Below are 19,743 nucleotides of genomic sequence, written 5' to 3' on the forward strand. Positions count from 1 at the left end.
GGGCCAAGTCCATTTATAGGGTCCTCAGCTGTAGCCTGGAGACCTTTTGGCATTAGCCCAAAGCTAGGGACAAATAGAATGTTCCTTGGGAAGTGAGAAGGCCTATATTGTCCGTCCCCCTCTGCCAGCGCCTCCCCGGGTTACCTTCACAGGCGGTGCCATCTTCATTCACCCAATAGCCGCTCTCGCAGGCTGAGCAGGTGAAGGAGCCCTGGGTGTTGAGGCAGAGGCCCGTGGGGCACGAGGCCCGGCTGGCACACTCGTCGACATCTGAAACAGGCCATTGAGTTCTGTGTGGGACTCTGCAGGACAGACATGGCAGGACAGCCAGAGGCTGACGGGTGGGCAGGGGTAGAGCAAAAGATGGGTCTTGGCGGGATGTGGGTTTGGGTCAGCGTGGTTAGGGATGTGGTGTCAGGGCTGGATTAGGAGTGAGTGTGCAGAGGGAAGGAGCCGGACGCTGGTGCACCTGTAGAGGAAGGTGCTTTTTAGTATCTTTGTACCTTGGCAGCCCTTCTCATCTGAGGTGACCGTGTAGCCCTGCTCACAGGAGCATCTAAAGGAGCCCTCCAGGTTGATGCACTTTCCATGGGCACAGACCCCAGGGGTCAGACACTCATTTACATCTGTGGAAGAGAAGTCCAGATGGCGGGCTGACTTCTTTTTGTCCTCCATGTAGTCCCCACTGTCAGGCTTAGGGCATCTTGATTGTGAGGCCAGGCAATCAGCATTCGGTGGGTGGGGGCAGAGGCCACCCTGGGAAGGCTGTGAGGTTCTTCCTGCTTCTGGCTCCACCCACCTCGCCCTTCCCGCCTGAGCCCACTGCAGCGCTATCTAGTAACACACAGCACTCTGCATATGTCCTAGAAAGGGGAGCCAGGTCCCCCAGCCCTGGGGCTGGTTTGGGCCATCTGAGGACACCCGGAATGAAATATCCAAGACCCTTGACTCACCTCACAGTGGATCTAAACCTTTCTAGTCTCCTACTTGCCCACCAAACTGGTATGAGTCCATGTTCCCAGCCCAACGACCAGCTTCAGTAGGTGAGTGGGCAATGCAGGGAGAGGCTGATCTATGCCTGAGTGGCTGAGTGGCAGACTCAAGGGCCTGGGAAATGCCTGCCCTCCCCAGAGTCTCAAAGCATCTATTCACAATTCAGTCCTTCCTGGCATTCTGAACCTTGGGCCCTTCTTCCTGCAGGGACTGACGGGAAAGAACATTCCTTCTACAGCTGACTTGCAGCCCCCTCTAGGGGGAGAAGAGCACCCCCTGGTCAGATAGGTGTTGCTGTTTAGACATTGCTGTGGAGCTGCAGAAGAGCAGAAGACCCCTCCTGCCCAGGAACCACAGCAGGACTTGGCTGCCAACTCACACCACCAGAGTCAGCCTCTTCCTAAGGTTCTAGGCAACTCATTCTACCCTGCAGGATCCAGCCACAGAAGCTTCTGGGACCTTGGGCTGTAGCTCCTGGATGGATATGGCCAAGGAGCCAAAGGGGCCCCCACCCAAGCTGATTCAGAGGGCAGAGCAGCAATGACTGAAGCACACCCATCTCATGCCCAGTGTCATGCGGGAACCCAGCCAGATCCTGGAGGACAATAGCCTCCAAGCCACTTCCCTCTGCCCGTTTCTTTCCCTCCCTGTGTGTGGGCTCAACCAGAGGTCCCAAGGCCAAATGGCCCTCTCACTGCCTTGGCGAGCAGCCCTCACCTACACAGCTCCCGCTCTGGCCCCTGTAGCCCTCCTCACAGGCGAGGCAAGTGTAGGAGCCGGGGGAGTTGACGCATCTCCCATCAGGGCAGGTGCCAGGGTGACGGCATTCGTTGATATCTGCAAAATAACATCCCCTCCCTTGGTCATTCCTGGGAACCACAGCACATGGGTAGTTCAGTGAGGAAGCAAATCCTTGACCCTGCCCTTGGTGGGGGAGAGGGAGGAATGCCAGTTTCTGTACAGATGGAAACTAGGAAAAAGTGAGTGCTGTCCAGTGTTTCAGCTCCCACCCACTGTCCTGGACAAAGAGAGATAGAAGAGCTTTAGAAAGGGAGACTCCCTGGGTGGGGCAAGAGGCCGTGGTCACCACTAGCTAGCTCTGGGAGGGTGGGAGAGTTCTATTTTGTGAGCTGGACTGTTGGGAAGGGCCTTCATATCTGTCTTGGTGAATCCTGTTCCCCCTACATTACTGGGGTTGCACATGCTTGGGACAGCAGGTCCCAGAGACCTCAGAACAGATCACCAGCTGGGCAATGGAGGCAAAATGGGCTTTCCTGCACTAGGAGATGAGGACTGAGGATGACCCTCAGTCTTGGATGTGGCCAAAACCAGCCCTGAGCCTGATGCAGAGTCATGGATGGAGGCTGGCAAGGCTTTTTGACTGGAGGGACTTTTGTTCCAGCCCAGGGCTCCCGGCATCCACTCTGGGGAGACCCACAAGAGAGTCAGAAAGGATGGGCCTGGGCATCAATCAGACAAACAGAGGAAGAGAGGATGCGAGGAAGGAGAGGAGCAGCCAGTCCTGGGAGAATGACAGCAAGGAAGAGGACAGAGATCTTGCTCCCGGGAACTGCAGGCAGTGTTCTTCCCCATGCGACTGGCATAGCTGCAAGTCCATCATTCAAGAAATACACGGGACTTGGGCTGAGTTAGGGAGGTCAAACTTAAACTCTGCGTTGGGACTACAGGAGGACATTATGTGCCTCTGGCTCAAGTTCTTATTTGTGACAGACAGATTGACTGAGCTTGAGGAAAGAAGAGAAATTACTCTTTGTAAATGAGTAACTGTCGTTCTCCTGGAGGAAGTCCACCAGCTTGAGCAGATTCAGAAGCCCTTCTGCCTAAGAGGAAGATCTACTCAGCACCCATGGAAGAAATGCAAGAGGCAGGGCCAAAGGGTCAGAACACAGGCTTTCTGCAAAGAGACAAAGGCTGGAAGCTGTTGTTACAGAACAGAACAAGGGTCCCGAAGTGAAGAGTGAAAAGGAGGTGGTTTGGTCTGCAGAAGTCAGTTCACATCGAAGCCCTCGTCCCAGGGAACTGGGATCCTCTCAACAACCAAATTTCACCCCAAAGGTCCAGAAGGGGAAAATATACACAGGGCAGGTGGTTATTCAGGGGGGTATCTGTAAGGAGATGCCCAGAACCCCTAGGCAATCTTGGGGATACTGAGATAACTCTCATCTCTACAAAGAGGGTAGCCAAGAGCCCCTGAATGGACTGTGGTGACACTGATCTAACCTATTCTAAGGGGTTCTCTGTAAAGACAGAGATGGAGAGAATGCGACAGAGGAGGGGGACTGAAGGGTCTAGGGCTACCAGCTTTGGCCATCTGGGAGAGAGCAACCAGGACCATGGCCTCGGGGCCTAGGCTAAGGTACTGGAGGAGGATGGGCAAAGCCATTGGGAACGATAAGCAATCCCTGCTTCAGGAGATAAAGAGGTCAGGACCCATTTCTAAGACCACATTGAGAAAATATGAAGTTTTTGGATCTCTCCTGCGGAGATCAGGCAGGGTAGGAAGGAGATTAGATTTAGCAGGAGTGAAGAGCCCTGATGTCTGGGCACGCTCATGGAGGTGGTGCACAAAGTGTCTTATGCTGGGCATTAGGAGACCTGTGGTACTGATTGACTAAGTGTTCCAGCTCTCACCTGCTGGGCTGGGGTGGGTACCTCATGGTTCTTTGTGGTTGGGTGGAACCAGGGCACTAGTGCTGGCTGATGAGCCATGAAGTGTATAATTTATGGACCAAAGCATAATTGTGAGCAATTCTGAAGAGCGCTCTTCCTTTCTTCCGTGGAGACTGGCCACATTCAAGATACCGGCTATTCCTTTAGGCTAGTTCTAGAGTCAGGAGATGTGGGGCACAACCCCCAGCTGAGCCATGATGGGCCTGTGGCATTGGTCAGATACAAACTTTGCTGTGCTCGAAGTCCTGAGGCCTGGGATTGCTTGTTAATGCAGCATAACCTCATCTATCCTGACACACCATTGCTGGCTTCCTTTCTCAGACCAGAGCCCCAGCCGGTGATTAGTGGATGTGAGAGATCTGTCAGCAAGTGGGAGAAGGAAGGCAGATCACGGCAGCCCTTAGTCACCCCCTAAACCAGGGAAAGGTTCCCCCAAATGGGGGGTGCATGTCACAGAGCCATCTGCCAAACCCACCCAAAGGAGCCAAGTAAAGATTCCAGATGACGTAGATTCCACTCCTGACCAGTCCATGTTAAGGGCATAGATTCTAGTGTCACCAGGTAGCCTGAGGCTGTTCCACCAACCCATTTGGTATGTGGACTGGAGCCAGATTTTCCTGCCTAGTCTGGGGTTTGAATTTTAATCTAAGATTACTGTATATTTTGCTAGGTTCTAATACTTGGTCGTCCGGGGCAGGACCTCTGTCTTACTCATTGCCCCGCTCCTAGCCCATGACTGGGACACAGCTGGTGCTCAACAAATGTTCACTTACCAAAGAATGAGCCCACATGATGAAAACTCCACACAATCTTGCTATGAGGCTGCTGAAGAGACCCCAGAAGACTCAGGGAAACAGGTGCTTGCCAACCTGTCTGTACCCTGGGAAGATCCTGGAGTTTCCCTAAACCAGGGCTTCAGCCTTTGTGTAGGGAAATGTAACGGTGCCTGTCTCCGCTACTTGTGAGAGCATGGGGTGGGAGTGCGAGGGTGCCCAGGGGCCAGGAGCTAGAAGAATTTGGGTGTGGTTGGGGCACAGAAGAGCTCTGGCAGTCTGCAAACAGATCTAACCCCTCTCCGTGGGAACCTGGAGTCCTGGCACGACGGAAATGCCACTGAGACTTTGGATGGGCCGCTGTCCAGAGCACTCGGGCCTTCCATCAGAGACTTCTGAGTTGAAGTGGAGAGAGTGGTTTCTCAGTTGGAGCGAGAAGAAAGAGGGAGAGGAAATTGACCGGGCTCCCAGGGTGACGACTGGGTCTGTGGTTGCTGATGGAAACCTGGAGAAGTTTGCAGGCTACATCAGGCTTTCAGCAGCCTGACTGTCCGCCTGGGGCCAGGAACCCTCTCTGACCTCCCAGCTGTGGTGTGTGTCTGGAACTTTTCCTCCAGAAGGGAAGGGGACAGTCCAGAGGAGTGGACTGGGGCATCGGGGGAGTCTAAAGGTGAAAAAGAATGGGAGCCTCACAGAGAAATACTGCCCCCTGTGCACTGCAGGTCCTGTTGTATGCATTAGCTTAGCTGGTTAACTGGTCCTCACAGGGCCTCTGAGATGGGCATTATGGTTTCCATTTTCAGATGTCAAGACAAGGGCCAAGCCCAGGCCCCTCTCCACCAGAGCCTATGCCCATAACATGGACTAGTTAGTACAAATTTGATCTTTTTTAATGTACTGGTATTTTCTTGGTTCATCTCTTTTAGTTTTGCCTTTTTTTTTTTTTTTTAAATAAAATCTAATGGCAAATTTGTCATGTTGTCATGCTTAAATGAGGTCATCTATCCAGTATTCGCACAGCTCCCGGCACAGAGAAGGAACCCATCCAAAGCTAACTCTCTTCATTCTCCATTCTCCTGGAAAATGCCAGGCTTTCTGACTCCATCGTGCTTATGAGGACAAAGAGAGCACATTTTGGTTTTAATGGTGTATAGCCCAGGGTATTAAAGGGAACTCAGGTAGAGGGAGGCATCGAGAGGAGAAGGTGACCCCCTGGGGGCACAGATAGTTGTCTGTCCTACACCTCCAGCCACCTCTCCCCTTTGCTAAGACCTGCTACAACTCCAGACTTTGCTTCCCTGATAATGGCAATGGGAAGGGGCATTCTCCTTTCGCTATATATTCACCTCCAGGAGGCTGTGAAACAAGGCAAGTCCTGGCCAGGAAAAACCTGGAGGCTGGGAGGTGGCTAGTCCTCACCTCGGATCATGGGTAGGATTTCTTTCCAGAGAGAACCTTGATTTACCCTCATTTATTCCTATCTTAGCTGGTCTAAGCACACAACCCAGGCCTCTTGCAAGCATCTGACACCCCAGCCTGGCAAGGAGGTGGTAGCGGCAGGGTTGCCAGGAGCTGGCGTGATAGTAGCAGCTTCAAGCCAGCCTGTAAGGAGACTGGTTGGCAACAGCACAGCTGCCTTTTGGCAGAGCCTAGGAAACAGAGCAGGGATCGGGGCTCACACATTCACTCTCCACTCATTCACTCATTCAGCTAGCATTTGCTGACATTTGTCCAATGCAGGACATTTCTCAGGTGTCTGCATATGAGTCATCTAAGGATATGGTCCAGTCCCGAGGAGCTCACAGCCTAACAAGCTTTAGCAAGTAGGCCAGGGCTGAGGCCCTAAGCTCTTCCCACATAGACCAACTTCTCTGTCACTTAAGAGAGCAGTGTGACTCAAGGCGAGGGGAAGAGGTGTACAGAGGGATGTTTCTGGGGTCTCATGTATACAGAGTTGCTTGTGCTCCCCTGCTTTGGGGGGGCAGGCAGGAAGCCAAAAGATCACAGAGGGTATAGACAGCCTCACGAACTCCCTGACAGTGGGCTCAGCATCCAGGAGCCCAGTGGGAGACAAGCTGAAAGGTGAAGTGGGGGCAGCTAGAGCCTGGAGAGGCGATGGGGCGGCCGGCTGCCCCCCCCATCTCATTTCTTACCTTGACAGTGTCCCTTCCTGACCATGATGTAGCCCTGGTCACACTGGCAGTGGTACGAACCCTCTGTGTTGGTACATCGTCCCCCACTGCACACCTCTGGCTGCTCGCATTCATCTACATCTGTGAACACACAGAAAAGTCCTGAGTTGGGCCAGCCCTGCAGGGAGTCCGGGGGCGTCTCTTCAGAGATGCTTGTGCTGAGGCCCCAGCGGGAAAGGCAACCTTGCTACAGCTATGATTGGTGGGAGACTCCTAGGCCAGGTCTGAGACTCCTCCAGCGCAGGCCTCTGCAAACCCCTGAGTTCCTTTCTCCCGGGGGATACTACTTTGGGGGCCTTCGGGGACCCCTGCCCCAAGGCAAGGGCTGGTCTTGAGTCAGATGGCAGTCCAGATGGCACCATTGGAGAAGGCCAATAAAGTCCCCCTCCTGGCCCCAAGACATCCTCCAGAGGTCTGTTCCTAGAGTTATTGAAGGCCTTCCCCAAAGTTAGGGATTAAGCAGCCAGAGAGAGAGCATCTCAGGCAGCTGTGGATCTACTGAAGCAGTTTATTCCATTGTCCCAAAGCGTCCCGGTACCCCGCAGTGGCTCAAAAGTCCGACCTTGGTCACATCACTCTCCTGCTTAAACTCCTAGTAGGTTTCCCTGATGCTTCAGCCTGGCTCACGAGGCCTCTGCCACCTGGCCCCAACCTTGCTGTGTTCCCTGATCCCCACTGGTCCAGCCACCACGCCTTGTTCATACAGATGTTTCCACGTGGAGTATCTTTCTTCACCTCAATGGTCAGCAGGATGCTACTCCCCATTTCAAGGACTGATTCAATTGATCAACCCAAGGTTGCTCTGGCCACTTCCCATTCCTTGCCCCCACAGTCAAATCGATGGAGGATTTACCTTCACACCCCCCCACCAAGCCCTGGCACTGGTTCAAACACTTCACTGGGTCCCTGTGCAGATTAAATGAGATAATCCAAGTGAAGGGCCCAGCATAGTGCCTGCCTGGCACAAATTAAGCACTGAAGAAATGTTGGCTATTATTATTCTAGCATTAAACCTACCCTACAAAATCTGATCTCCTATGCCTGGCATGTGAGATCTTTTATGATCTGCCCATTGTCTGCTTCTCTCACCTTTGTCCCACCTCTTAGCCTCAGCCATGCAGGCACTGCTTCTGAGCTTGGGTGTGTGCTGCTCACCTGCCCAGAGTGGTTTCCTGCCCACCAGCTTGGCTGTCTCCTACTCATCTCTCAGGTGAGGCTGACCTCTCCCCTCCAACACATATGCTCCCTCTCCAGGATTCCCTTAGGACCCAGCCATGAGAGTAACTATTCATTTGCCTGCTTTTTTCTCTCCCACCACTGAGAATGTCCCTTATTATCCTAATGTCCCCAGTGCCCGGCACAGAACTCCCAAAAGTACTTGGTACATGAATGGAATACTAACCATTGGTTAATGGACAGTGCTTTTATCTGAGTAGTACTTTGTAACACTGTAGTGCCCAGTGGGGTCACTGGCAGAAGGTGTAAAACGCACCACCACCCCCAGGCCCACATCTGGAGAGTCTGCCCAAGCAGTACTGGAAACTGTGTTATAATCACTTTCCAGGCATTTCTGAAATAACTAGTCCTCAGTTTGAGACGCTGTGGTCCCAGTGGAAGAGGAAAGGAAGCTCAGACACAGAGCCGCATGTGGTCACTTGATGAAGAACCCATGGACTGGCGGGACCGGTGAGGAGGCTGAGAAAACAGACTTGCTTTATGGAAAAAAATGGGCAGAAAAACAGAAAAACAAAAACAAAAACAAAAACAAACCAGATCTTAAGGCCCCTACAAAGATGGATGAAAACTTGTTGTAAAAGGTGAAACTCTAACTTCAATGAAAGAAAGTGTAGAAGGATATCTTTGTAGCTTGGGGGTGGGGAAGGACGTCAGAAATAATGCCCCAAAAACATAAAAATTAAGGCAAAATGGTGAATTTCAATATGTCAGAATTCAGGATTTCTGTTAAAAGTAGGACATGTGTTGGGGATCCCTGGGCGGCTCAGCGGTTTAGCACCTGCCTTCCGCCCAGGGCATGATCCTGGAGACCTGGGATCGAGATTTTATTTATTCATGAGAGACAGAGAGAGAGAGAGAGAGAGAGGCAGAGACACAGGCAGAGGGAGAAGCAGGCTCCGTGCAGGGAGCCTGATGTGGGACTCCATCCCCGGACTCCAGGATCAGGCCCTGGGTGGAAGGCGGCGCTAAACTGCTGGGCCACCGGGGCTGCCCTAAATAAATATAATCTTTACAAAAAAAAAAAGAAAAAAAAAGAAAAAAGAAATAAAAAAAAAGAAAAAAGAAGGACATGTGGATAAGGTTAGTGAGCAGAGAATGAAATGAGAGAGTGGCAATATCTAAACCCAGGCAAGTGGGGATCCCTGGGTGGCTCAGCAGTGTAGCGCCTGCCTTTGGCCCAGGGTGCAATCCTGGAGTCCCGGGATCGAGTCCCGCGTCGGGCTCCCGGCATGGAGCCTGCTTCTCCCTCCTCCTGTGTCTCTGCCTCTCTCTCTCTCTCTCTCTCTCTATGTCTATCATGAATAAAAAACCAAAAAACAAAAAACAAAACAACAACAACAACAAAAAAAAACCCAGGCAAGTATCTGGAATATCTAAGGAACTTCCAAGGAGCCACAAGAAAAGCCAGCAACCACTGGAGAACTGAGTGAAAAATAGGAACAAGCAATTTTCAGATAAGGAAACCCAACGGCTAATGTACAAAGAAATGCTCATACTTATTTGTAAAGTAATATGCTTTAAAAAATATTTAATATTCAAATAATGTATACTGATCAATTAGTTTTACTTACATTCGTTTAAATTCTATAAATTGTTATAATTTATATTAATTAGTTATATAAGTGGAGGAAATAATTTATTAATGATTAAATAATGAGATATTACTTTATAAGACTGGCAAAATTTAGAAAGTGGATGTTATCTTGAATAAGGTCCCATCAGGTGGCAGTCAAGCCCCACTGGGAGAAGCACTGACAGCTGATCCTGGGCTCCCTCCCCAGCTGTTGGGGCCAGCAGAGACATCCCGGACTGGTGACACCATTCCCTGCAGTGGCCACTGCTTGTTCCCAGCCAATGTCCCAGGCTGGGCCTGCAGAGAGCAGTGCCTCTGACCTGCAACACCTGCTAATGCCATGGAGCCCAGCGAAGTCTCGAGAAGCCCCTCGTCCCCAGCCTCTCCCCTCACTACCTCCAGGCCATTCTGAGCAGTGCTGCTGAGTCACAGCCCTGAAAGCCAGCTGAGGGCCATCCCCACCCTCTGCTTACAAACCTCTCCTGGCTGCTCGCCGCCTGCCGAATGGTGTCCAAACACTTTAGCCTGGCACTCAAGACTTCAAAAACTGGCCCCGGCTCCTGCTACTTCCTCCACATACCCTTCGCTCCAGTCACACTGGATTTATCATTATTCCCAGGGCATGCCAGACTTGTTCACCACTCTGCTCTCTGGAGAAATGGTTCCCTTCCCCTGGAATACTCTCCGCTTTCTCCATTCCCTCACCGTGAGTGTCAGAGACTGTTGGAAACACAACGTGCATTGGGGCTAGAATGACTTTGATTCTGTTTCTAGCTCTGCCACAACCAGGTAGGAGGTCCCTGGGTATTTCAAATCACCTCTCTGAGCCTCAGTTGACTTAACTATAAAATGGGGTAAGGATTTCTACCGCATGGGGGTGGGATGATGAGCTTCATATGACTAGAGCTTAGGACTGGGCCAGCACACAGAAGGGCTCATGAAATGGTAGCAATGACTATTCTGTCCCAGTTCCAACCCTCCCTCGAAACATGCAGTGAAACATGCCTGCATCCTACCATGGAGAGCCAGCTGCTTCCTCATCTGGATCCCACAGCACCACACGCACACACCTTACTCACTGCAGGATCCAGAGCTTACATGGTACCTGGCATGTGGGTGCTCAACGCTCGGTGTGAATGAAGGGCATGTGTAATTTCCCCACTCTGATTAAGTTCCCTGCTTGTTCTCTACTCCCCTTACCCCATATCAGGTGAGGGGACCTGCGTAGTCTTGGTCTCTGCAGACCAGGTCTTTGGGGGGTTAGGACCTGGGGGACCCTGGTAGTGAGAAGACGCACGGCTTCCTGGTCTCCAGGAGGGGTCCCTGAGTGACGCTGGGCTGCCCCGGCCAGAACCAGCACTGTGAGCCTCCAGAGCGGCAGTGCCATCCTCCAGCTGAAGTGTTCCAGTTGGTGAGGCATCACAAGGTACTGCTTGCAAAGTGCTGCGTCATATTCTCTGTGAGCTCATTCATAAAAATGTACGTGGAGGCTTTGTATCACGGGGCAAATGCTGGACATTAAAGGGTTTGTGTTGGAAGCTGCTTTGCCCAGGGCCCTGGAGGGTGGGGGGCAGGCAGGCCTTCCCAGGGAAGTTCGAAGATATGCAGGCTCTCTGAGCTGCTGAGGACCCTCTGCAAAGGCACTCGTGCTCCCCGGTCTGCCAGGAGTCCCAGCCGGTGCCTTCACGTGCCACCCTCCTTACCCAAAATGAAAGTAGTCACTCAGAATTTGGGGACTAGACTTTAGGTTCTCATCTCCAGCCATATCCCCTGACCCTCTCACACTCCCAGCTCCAGCCACACCTCCTTGGAGCCTTGGGGAATATTGTTATCTTTCAGGTTTGAACCTCTCCTCCTGGTCTGGTCTCAGCGCAGGGGTCGGCTTCTATTCAGGTCCAGGTCAGAGCCCTGAGTCTCTGTTCTCACAGCCCCTGTGCTCTGCACACTGCAGTGCAGTGCCGGGTACTGCGAATGCCTAGATCCTCTTCCACCTCAACACTCACTGTGGGGTCCTGTGCCTCTCCCAGGGACACAGGCAGGCTTGCTTACCTTGGCATTCCTGTGTGGTCCCCGAGGTGGCCAGTGTGTAGCCAGGGTAGCAGAAGCAGGAGTAGGAACCCACTCGGTTGACACAGTGCCCTCTTCCTGCACAGGGGTCCCTCAGACACTCGTTGTCATCTGAGCAGAGAAAGGTGGGAAAGGGAGGTCAGGGAGACCTTTCTTTGGGCACCTGCCAGCAACCTGCCCATGCTAGGAGCTGGACAGGGCCATGGTGTTGTGGGTCAAGGAGAGGATGAGGGAGTAAGTAGAGAAGGCTGGGGAGATGAAAAATCTCTAAGGCTGGGGTCATGAAGTCTGCTCATAGGGCCCACTCAGGCACCAAGGGCCTGGGGCAGTGGCCCAGCACCTCCTCCTTGCCCCATGTCCCCCTCCCTCAGTGGCCCCCTGCTGACTTTCTTTCCTTCAAGGCACAGTGGATGTTTTCCTTTTGTGTAAAGCTCTTGAGATGGGGGATCAGCGGAGACATTTCTAACTAGGCTAGGCCTTGGTCTGCTCTGTAGGCAGCAAGATGGCTAGTTGGAAGGGTGGGCTGATCTCAGAGCTGAGGGCTCCAGGCACTGGTCAAGGGGCCCTGGGGTGGCTTCCCACTCTCCTGGAGTTCTGGAGACTCATCAGATGGTGCTCCCGGAGGCTTGTCTCCCCAAGGTTTAGGTTGGTTTTGTCCACAGGGAAAGCACTCTTCAACTCATTGGCCACACAGCACTGCTTGGACTTAAAGGGTTTGTGTTGGAAGGACACAAGTTCTGCCTGGACTCTTAACTCTGTCCCCAGCCACCGTGTGAGCCCGTGGTGTCCCAGTGCATACCCGTGCAGTAGGCTTGGACTCTTAACTCTGTCCCCAGCCACTGTGTGAGCCCGTGGTGTCCCAGTGCATACCCGTGCAGTAGGCTTGGCTGGGATGCAACTGGTAGCCGGGGTTGCAGATGCATTTGTACCCATCTGGGAGGTTCACACAGGTTCCAGGGCCACAGATGTTGGTGGCTCCAGCGGCACATCTGTCAATGCCTGTGGGAGACACAGCCAAGCAGAGGTTATGCTGTGAGGACAGACGAAGACAGTGGAGCAGCATGGTGAGAGTATGGGGGACAGGGCACAGGCCTCAGAGGACCCACAGAAGCCTCACTCCATTCTTGGCTGGGCCCTCTCATATCCATGTGAAGCATGGCCATGTATAAAACCCCCTGGCGCCCCTCCCGGGACCCTGAGTCCCAGGATGGATCACAGTAGTGCATCCCTCTGACCAAAACCTAGTGGGCTCCACTAACCCATGTCCCAGTAAAGGGCCTCCCCTGCTGAGGCCTCCAGCCTGACTTCTCCCTGAATGAGGGCATGGCTCTCACCCACAGTCCACAGAGCTCCCCTTCCCTTTCCCCTGGACAGACAGACAGAGCTGGCAAGGAGGGTGTTGGGGGAGAATTGCCAGAGGGAAAGAGGAGACCTGGGCTGGGGCCAACCCAGCAGGGCCTCGGATGCCATGTTGAGACAGGCCCATGAGAAAGGGGGTCACACAAGGTGGGGTATGATCAGAGCCATCTTGGAAACACCACTCATCTTGCCATGCCATCTCGCTCAGAAAGGCAGCAGATGGCCCATGGACTGGGCAGGGAGGCACAGGGGGCTCTTAGAAACTTGTTGAAATAATTCAAACAAGGACTGCCCTGGGTAGTGGTTATGGGGTAAAAAGTACAGAGACATGCTGAGTTCAGGAACAGTGGGTTGACTTGCCTGGATTCAGCAGTGGGGTGTGTAGAGGACAGAGGCCCTAGCTTTTTCGAATTGTGTCCTTAACGCTAGAAAAGGGCCTGGCGCTTAGAGCATGCCGAATGGGCCCATGAATGCGTGAGTGAGTGGCGCTTGCAGCCTTGCATCTGCCCTAAGGTCTTCGCTGTAAGCCCACAGGCCCAGGCACGTAGGTAACCCTGGAGACCAGACGAGCAGACAAGGCCTGTGTTGGTCCACAGCAGGCCTCGCAGTGGTTGCTGAGTGGGACTGAACTGAATGTGCACTGGCCTGCTTGCAAGGCTACCCTGTCCCTGGTCTGGCTCCAAGTTTGGGTCAGCCCAGAGGGAGGGGTGGGGGAGCTTGTGGGGACCCCCTGCCTGGTTCTAAATATCCCCCCAGAGGGGAGAGGCTGGGGGAAGGCAGGGGAGAAGGAGGATTAGGCTGTGGGTGGTGACTGAGGGGGGATTCTGTTCTCCCACATAGCTGATAGCCACTGCGGAGCCTAGCCTGGGCTCCTCCTCCTGCCCCCGCCCCCGCCCGGCCCTGCCTCCAGGCCCATTTTCCTGCGCTGGAGAACCCCCAAGGGAGCCCCTTCACCCAGCTCCTCTTGCCTGCCTTGCAGAGGGGGCCAGCAGTGCACTGAGCACAGAGGACAGAGGTCCCGGGAAAGGGCAGCAGGTTACCCTGGTTCACACCCGGGAGGGCCAACCCCCTCCTCCACCCCCGCACTCTCTGGACTGTCCCGCCGGGCTGCATGGTCTCTCTCTTTGCCAGAAGAAATCCAGAAATCTCTCTCCTCTGAGGTGAGCTCAAGCTGTGAGGTGAAGAGGTCAGCCAGCCCCTGGCGAGGGCACACGCGAGGGCGTGCGCGTGAGCACACATGTGCACAGGGAGCAGCTGCGGCATCACCAGCTTTGCTTCTCTGGAACCAAGTCCCCAAACAATGAGCCTTTGAGGAGGGCACATTCCAGAGCAAGGTGCATTTGCCAGGGATCTCCCCCACACTGCACCCCCTCACCATTGTAGGCGGCCAGAGAGGGGCAGCGCAGGCTCTCTGACAGTTAAACAACCTTGAGAACAGAACCACTATCCTTCCAGAAAGCTCGCTGTCCCTGTGAGCAGGAGACTGCCCCGCTGCCCGGGCACTCAGCCGACTCAGGGTGGACAGGCTGGAGGAGCCAGGCTCCTGGAGGCTCGCTGTGCTGCCCTTCCTCCAGAGGGCCCCCCCTGGATTCTCCTAGAAAGTCTCCCAGTTAGGGGCGCCTGGGTGGCTTGGTAGGTTAAGCATCTGCCTTCATCTCAGGTCATGATCCTGGGGTCCTGGGATATAGCCCCAAGTTGGCTCAATGCTCAGCCTGGAGTCTGCTCTTCCCTCTCCCCCTTCTCCTGCTCTCTCTCTCTTTCTCTCTCATTTTCTTGCTCTCAAATAAATAAAATATAAAAGAAAGAAAGAAGAAAGAAAGAAAGAAAGAAGAAAGAAAGAAAGAAAGAAAGAAAGAAAGAAAGAAAGAAAGAAAGAAAGAAAGAAGAAAGCCTCCTAGTAAGAGGCTCCCCTAAGACCTCCCTTCTCTTTTTCCTCCCCCACTTGACTGGTGCTCCTGACAGGACCCCTGTGTTCACAAGAGGCACCCTGTAAGATGAAGCCGGGGTGCTGAGCCTGAGCGGGAGTTCACTGGAAACTGTGCATCTGGTGGGAGAGGCCCTGGAGTTGGCTCTGACCAGCCGCACCCCACCAGGCTGACTGCAGGTACCTGAGGGGCCCGGGGCCACCAGCCCCTCAGCAGGGGTGGTCACGTGCTCTTCTTCCTGGTTGTCTGGGATCCCTTGTCCAGGAAGTGGTGGCGTTGGTCTTTCTACGGCATCTCCTGCAGGGGAATGGGGGGTGGAGAGGGGAGGGCAGCTGGGCCACGGCCCCTTGGCCACCCACCTTCCCACACCTGGACAGCGTTCCCTCCAGACATACTGGCAGTGGCCCTTCCCTCCTCCTGCCATGCCAACTGGAGAACCAGGGCTGGGGCCTAGGGTGGGTCAGCCCTTCTGCCTCCTACTAGTCTCCAGATACTTAACCTAGTTCCAGACAGAGTCAGAGAATCTGAGAGCTCTAATGGGTTCTAGAGCACCTCCAGTCTCAGCTTCCCTTTCACAGGTGAGGAGATAGGGTTGTGGAAATGGCCACTTGTCCAAAGCCAGCCAGCTTGGTGGAGACAGAGCCCTTGGATAGTGCCCTGTCCCCAAATCCAGTCACCCTCTGCAAGCTGGGGTCTGCAGAGCTCCAACTATTTCCCAAAGGAAGATAGATCACTGGGGAGGGGCTCTGGGGACCTGACCAACCCCTGCTTCAGCCATCACTTCCTCTTTGGTCTCATTTATACGTTGAGTGGCACCATGAAATGCAGAAAGGGTGCCGTGGCTAGGGAAATACTTGCAAAACATCCCAGGGTCTTTCAAAGACCTTACAGCACCTTAGGTGGATAGAGCGCCCACAAAAAAGCATTCACATGTCATACCATCCATGACCTCATCTGATTTGAGCCCCATGTATCAGCCCACAGTACAAAGTCTATGGTTTCTCCTTCCCTCCCTCCTGTTATCTGGGAGCTGCTAGGAGGGAGGGACTCACCTGGGACCCAGGCAGGTACTTGGGTAACACTGGTTGTGACCTGCACAGAAATAGGAGAAGGTCATTGTTGCTTCCTCTGTCACCTCCATGACGTGCTTTCTTCCACCACATTCACCCCTGCCTCCAGGCTTCCCGGCCACCTCCCTTCTTCACTTTCTCATTCCTTCCAGCTCTTGACGAGTTCCTCCTACATGCTGGGCATTCTGCCAACACTTTATGTCCATTGTCTTAATTAATCTGTTGAACTCTCGGGTGACAGTCGGTTGTACTGATTAAGTGAACTGATGTATATGGCGTGCCAGCTCAGTGTCACAACAGCAATGCATAATGATCCTCTCAATGCTATGAGCCCAGATAAAGCAACAGAAGCTCCAGAGGTTAACTGGCCTATATAGGGTCACAGGGCCAGGGTGGTGAAGCTAAGAGCCTAGGCCATAGTGCACTGCCAGCAGCGGTGGACTAGGAGGTGAGAAGGGGCAGAGGATGACAGAGGGGCAGGGGCCTGCTGGGGGCTGTGAGGACATGGATGTAGAACTCTGGACTGGGAGGACAACACATGACTCTCCAGCTCACTTCCAGGGAAAGAAGCACCTGACAGTCAGGCACACAGGTTGGAGGGACAGGGGGACAGGGAAGGGATTGACAGACTGGTGAGGGAGAAGCAGGTGCATTCTTCTGGAATGTTTTTCTGGGAGAACATTCAGCTCTTTACAGGGGAAGCCTGGGCACGGGGAAGGGAGTGAAGAGGCCATCCACAGCTCTGCTTCTCTTCTCCATGAGCCACTCCCAGAGGTGATCTTGTGGTGTAAGCAAATCAGGCTTAGAAAGTGCCGAATCCAGAATTAGTCTGGAAGCAGTTCTAGACCTTATCTGCACTCATAGGACGTGTTCCTACTTCCTTTCCTTCCCCAGAGCACCCCAAATGACAGAACACTGGTACAAGAGCTGCTGTTCTTCCTTCCCTTGGGGTAAAACTAGATCTTTGGAGGGACCCTCCCACTCCAGCATCTCTCCAGGTAATGGAGACCCTACTCATAATCCATCTGTCTCCCTTTCCTCCTTCAGAGGACACTGCCCTACAGCGTCAGTGCCCACCCTGTCTCACTCTCTGCCACGCTTGCCCAGCCTCTGCTGGGAGGACGCACTCACCTGGCCAGTCCGAGAATCTCCTGGGAAGGAAAGGTGAGAGCATGAGCTTGGGGAGGAGAGCCTGGCTGCCTTCTCCCTCCCGCCCACGGCCAGGGCTGGTTCAGTCTCTGACCTCCTGACCTGGCCCCAGAGGAGAGAGCGCAGGATCTTTTTACCTGCTGCTGCCCCTCCGGCCCAGCCGGGACTGCCCGCCACAGATCCCATCATGCCAGGCCTGGAGGGCCAATGTAGTGGCTCCCTCTGTGGGAGGAAACCTCCTGCCTTCCCTTAAGCCTCAGTGATGAGGCCCACCCCTTCCTGGGCCATTTCACTCGGAGATGTAACCCCCCTCCTTGCTCTGCCATCGCCTCCCTCTCAAGCCTCCCACCTGTACCAGGTCGCTCCGCCCCCTGCCCTGGGCCAAGGCCGGGGCAACAGTTCTAGAAAGAGAGGAGCTCGTGGCCTGGCCAGTGTCCAGTTCCCATGACGACAGGGACTCTGTCCTGACTTCCCTGTCTGTCTGTTCCAGATTCTTGCAGCGCTGTGGCTAACACGTAGCTCTCCTGGTCTTAACATGTCCCTGGCCTCCTGCACTGTGTGCTACCGGCAACCTGGGTGTGCTACCAGTGTGGCTTCCCGGGGCTCCTGCCAGGGGTGCCTGCTGGGCCCAGGGGGACTGAGCTGGAGTTAGTGGTCTGACCCCAAGGCCAGGGAGGGGATCTACAGCACCCAGACCCCCGGGATCTCCCTGCCAGCTCTTCAGGCCTTGCAGCAAGCACCAGCCCTGGACGCTGCATGGCCAGGGGCAGGGGATAGAAAGACCTGAGCAGCTGGGGTGGGGGCTGTTGCTGACCTCTCCAACTGCCACTGGCAACCCTTGGGATGTGGGCATCTTTGCCACCGTCCGTGATGGGAAGGAGGTGGGGCCTGCCCGGCACACCAGGAGAGGAGGTTCCTGGGGTTGGGTGTTGCTGCTCTAAACGCCCTCTCCTAATGCTCCAGAGTTGGAAAGCCATGGATCCAGAATAAGTACCCAGTGGCTCTTTGAGGGGGAAGGGGACTGCCTCAGGAACCTTCCCCAGCCCAGATACCCTTGTCAGGGATGGTCTCGGCCTCTAGCCAGGTGTCAGTGACTGCCCGGAGTGGCTGCCTCTCCGCTGGCCCAGGCAGGGTCCCGTAGCTCTTCTGTGCTTGCTCCCTGGAGGGCCTGGCCAGTTCCTCCTCTTCGGCTTTCCTCATGGCCAGGCGGATATGTGAGCTCGAGTAGGTGTAGCCGTGGCCAGCCGGGCAGATCTCCCTGAAGGCCTCTGCAAAGTCACTGGTCAGAGGACAAGCTGACAGGCACAAACCCAGGGCCCTCCCTTCCCTCCTTTTGGGGGACAAGCATTGTGGCAGCAAAGGAGGAGGGACCCAGGTCGGGGTAAAGAATTGAGCAGGAGGGAAGGAAGACTAAGGGTCTTCTGGCTTGAGGTGAGGTCCAGGTGGCCACTGGTTCGGAGGAAGCCCTTTGGTGGCCAGAGCTGAGACTGGGACAGATGCTTACCTGTGCCAGGCAGGGGGCATCTCTCACACTTGCTGCCCCAGGCTTTGCCCACTCGGCTGCAGCAGCATATTTGTTTGGTGATGCTCTGGGCCAAAGGCAGGGCGCAGGTGCCAGGACCCAGTGACCGGTAACACAGCCCCTGCTGCATGGAGATGGCCTTGTCGGCTGCAACAGACACAGCAGGGGGGGTGGGCAGGTGGCCAGCCTCAAGTACAGGGAAGTACGGGGGCGGGTGCTGGCCAGTGGATGGGAGTGGCTGCTGGCAGCACACTCCAGCTGGCCTTACCCAAGTCTTGATCTGCAGCTTTGGGCACTGGAAATGCTCAAAAGAATGTTGGGAGGAATGGCCACAGGGGAAGGTTTTGGCATCTCCTTGTATTACCTGCTGGAGGGGCGCCTTGACTCCCACCCTCTCTTGGAAAGCCTGAGGGCAGGAAATGGAGATGTATAGCTTGTCTCCAGGTGCTGAGTTTACAAATATTTATAAAAGTCTACCACCAGCCTGGGGTTGGGTGGGAGCAGTGGGCTCTAGGGCCACAGTCTCCCTGGGGAGATGAGACAAAGTGAGAGCCAAAGAACTGATGGGGAGCTTTGAGGACAGTGCCTCTATTTTGGCCACCTTTGTAGCCCAACACCCTGTACAGTGTCTGGTGCTTGCAGATGCTCAGTAAATGCTGGCTGGACCCATGTGCATGGATGGCTATATCCACGAATCAAAATGCTACGGGCCACTGTTGGTGTGAGCCATGCAGGGTTGAGATGGAAACACCACCACCACCATTATCCCCTTTCTTGTCCTTTGATGGTGAATATTGACGACTATCCTCTTGGAAGTTTCTCAGTGGTGGATGAAGAGGCCATGTCATGCTGGAACAGACTGAATTCCTTGTCATGCCAGATGAAGGGAGGAGGGATGGGTAGAGAGGACAACACTCAAAGCTAAGGAGTTGATGACCAAGGTCAGGGCCCAGGATCAGCAGGCCAAATTCAAATCCCTGCTCCACCAGGAGCTTTGTGGCCTCCCTGGGCTTTACTATCTTCATGTGTAAAATAAGGATGATGATAATTCCATGAGGAGCAGACACCTTTGTTTCTGCCTGCTTAGCACCGATGCCCCTGTGTTCTGGGGAAGGCACCTGGGTTTCCTCTGGGATTTACCCTGTCTTTCACTCTGTCCATGTGGGGTGGAGGCCGGCCCTACTTCCTAGCTG

The 19,743-nt window shown here is 54.2% G+C and overlaps 1 protein-coding gene and 1 long non-coding RNA gene across 2 annotated transcripts in view; one reads left to right on the forward strand and one right to left on the reverse strand.

The window, feature by feature from the left end:
- Positions 1 to 19,743, reverse strand: part of LTBP2 (latent transforming growth factor beta binding protein 2) — a 101,497-nt gene that overhangs the window by 11,883 nt on the left and 69,871 nt on the right. The window contains exons 11-21 of the mRNA XM_025444170.3: positions 18,533 to 18,697; positions 18,081 to 18,296; positions 17,011 to 17,030; positions 15,862 to 15,901; positions 14,993 to 15,106; positions 12,396 to 12,524; positions 11,508 to 11,636; positions 6,611 to 6,730; positions 1,711 to 1,830; positions 504 to 626; positions 145 to 270 (exon numbers count right to left, since the gene is read on the reverse strand). Coding sequence (XP_025299955.3) covers positions 145 to 270; positions 504 to 626; positions 1,711 to 1,830; positions 6,611 to 6,730; positions 11,508 to 11,636; positions 12,396 to 12,524; positions 14,993 to 15,106; positions 15,862 to 15,901; positions 17,011 to 17,030; positions 18,081 to 18,296; positions 18,533 to 18,697 — 1,302 coding nt within the window. The remainder of the gene's footprint in view (positions 1 to 144; positions 271 to 503; positions 627 to 1,710; positions 1,831 to 6,610; positions 6,731 to 11,507; positions 11,637 to 12,395; positions 12,525 to 14,992; positions 15,107 to 15,861; positions 15,902 to 17,010; positions 17,031 to 18,080; positions 18,297 to 18,532; positions 18,698 to 19,743) is intronic.
- Positions 14,213 to 17,094, forward strand: LOC118355416 (uncharacterized). The gene is made up of 3 exons (XR_004817788.2): positions 14,213 to 14,516; positions 14,847 to 14,988; positions 16,927 to 17,094. It is a non-coding gene; the product is annotated as an uncharacterized LOC118355416 (long non-coding RNA).

This window comes from Canis lupus, chromosome 8 (assembly GCF_003254725.2).
Source record: "Canis lupus dingo isolate Sandy chromosome 8, ASM325472v2, whole genome shotgun sequence".
Taxonomy (NCBI): Eukaryota; Metazoa; Chordata; class Mammalia; order Carnivora; family Canidae; genus Canis; species Canis lupus.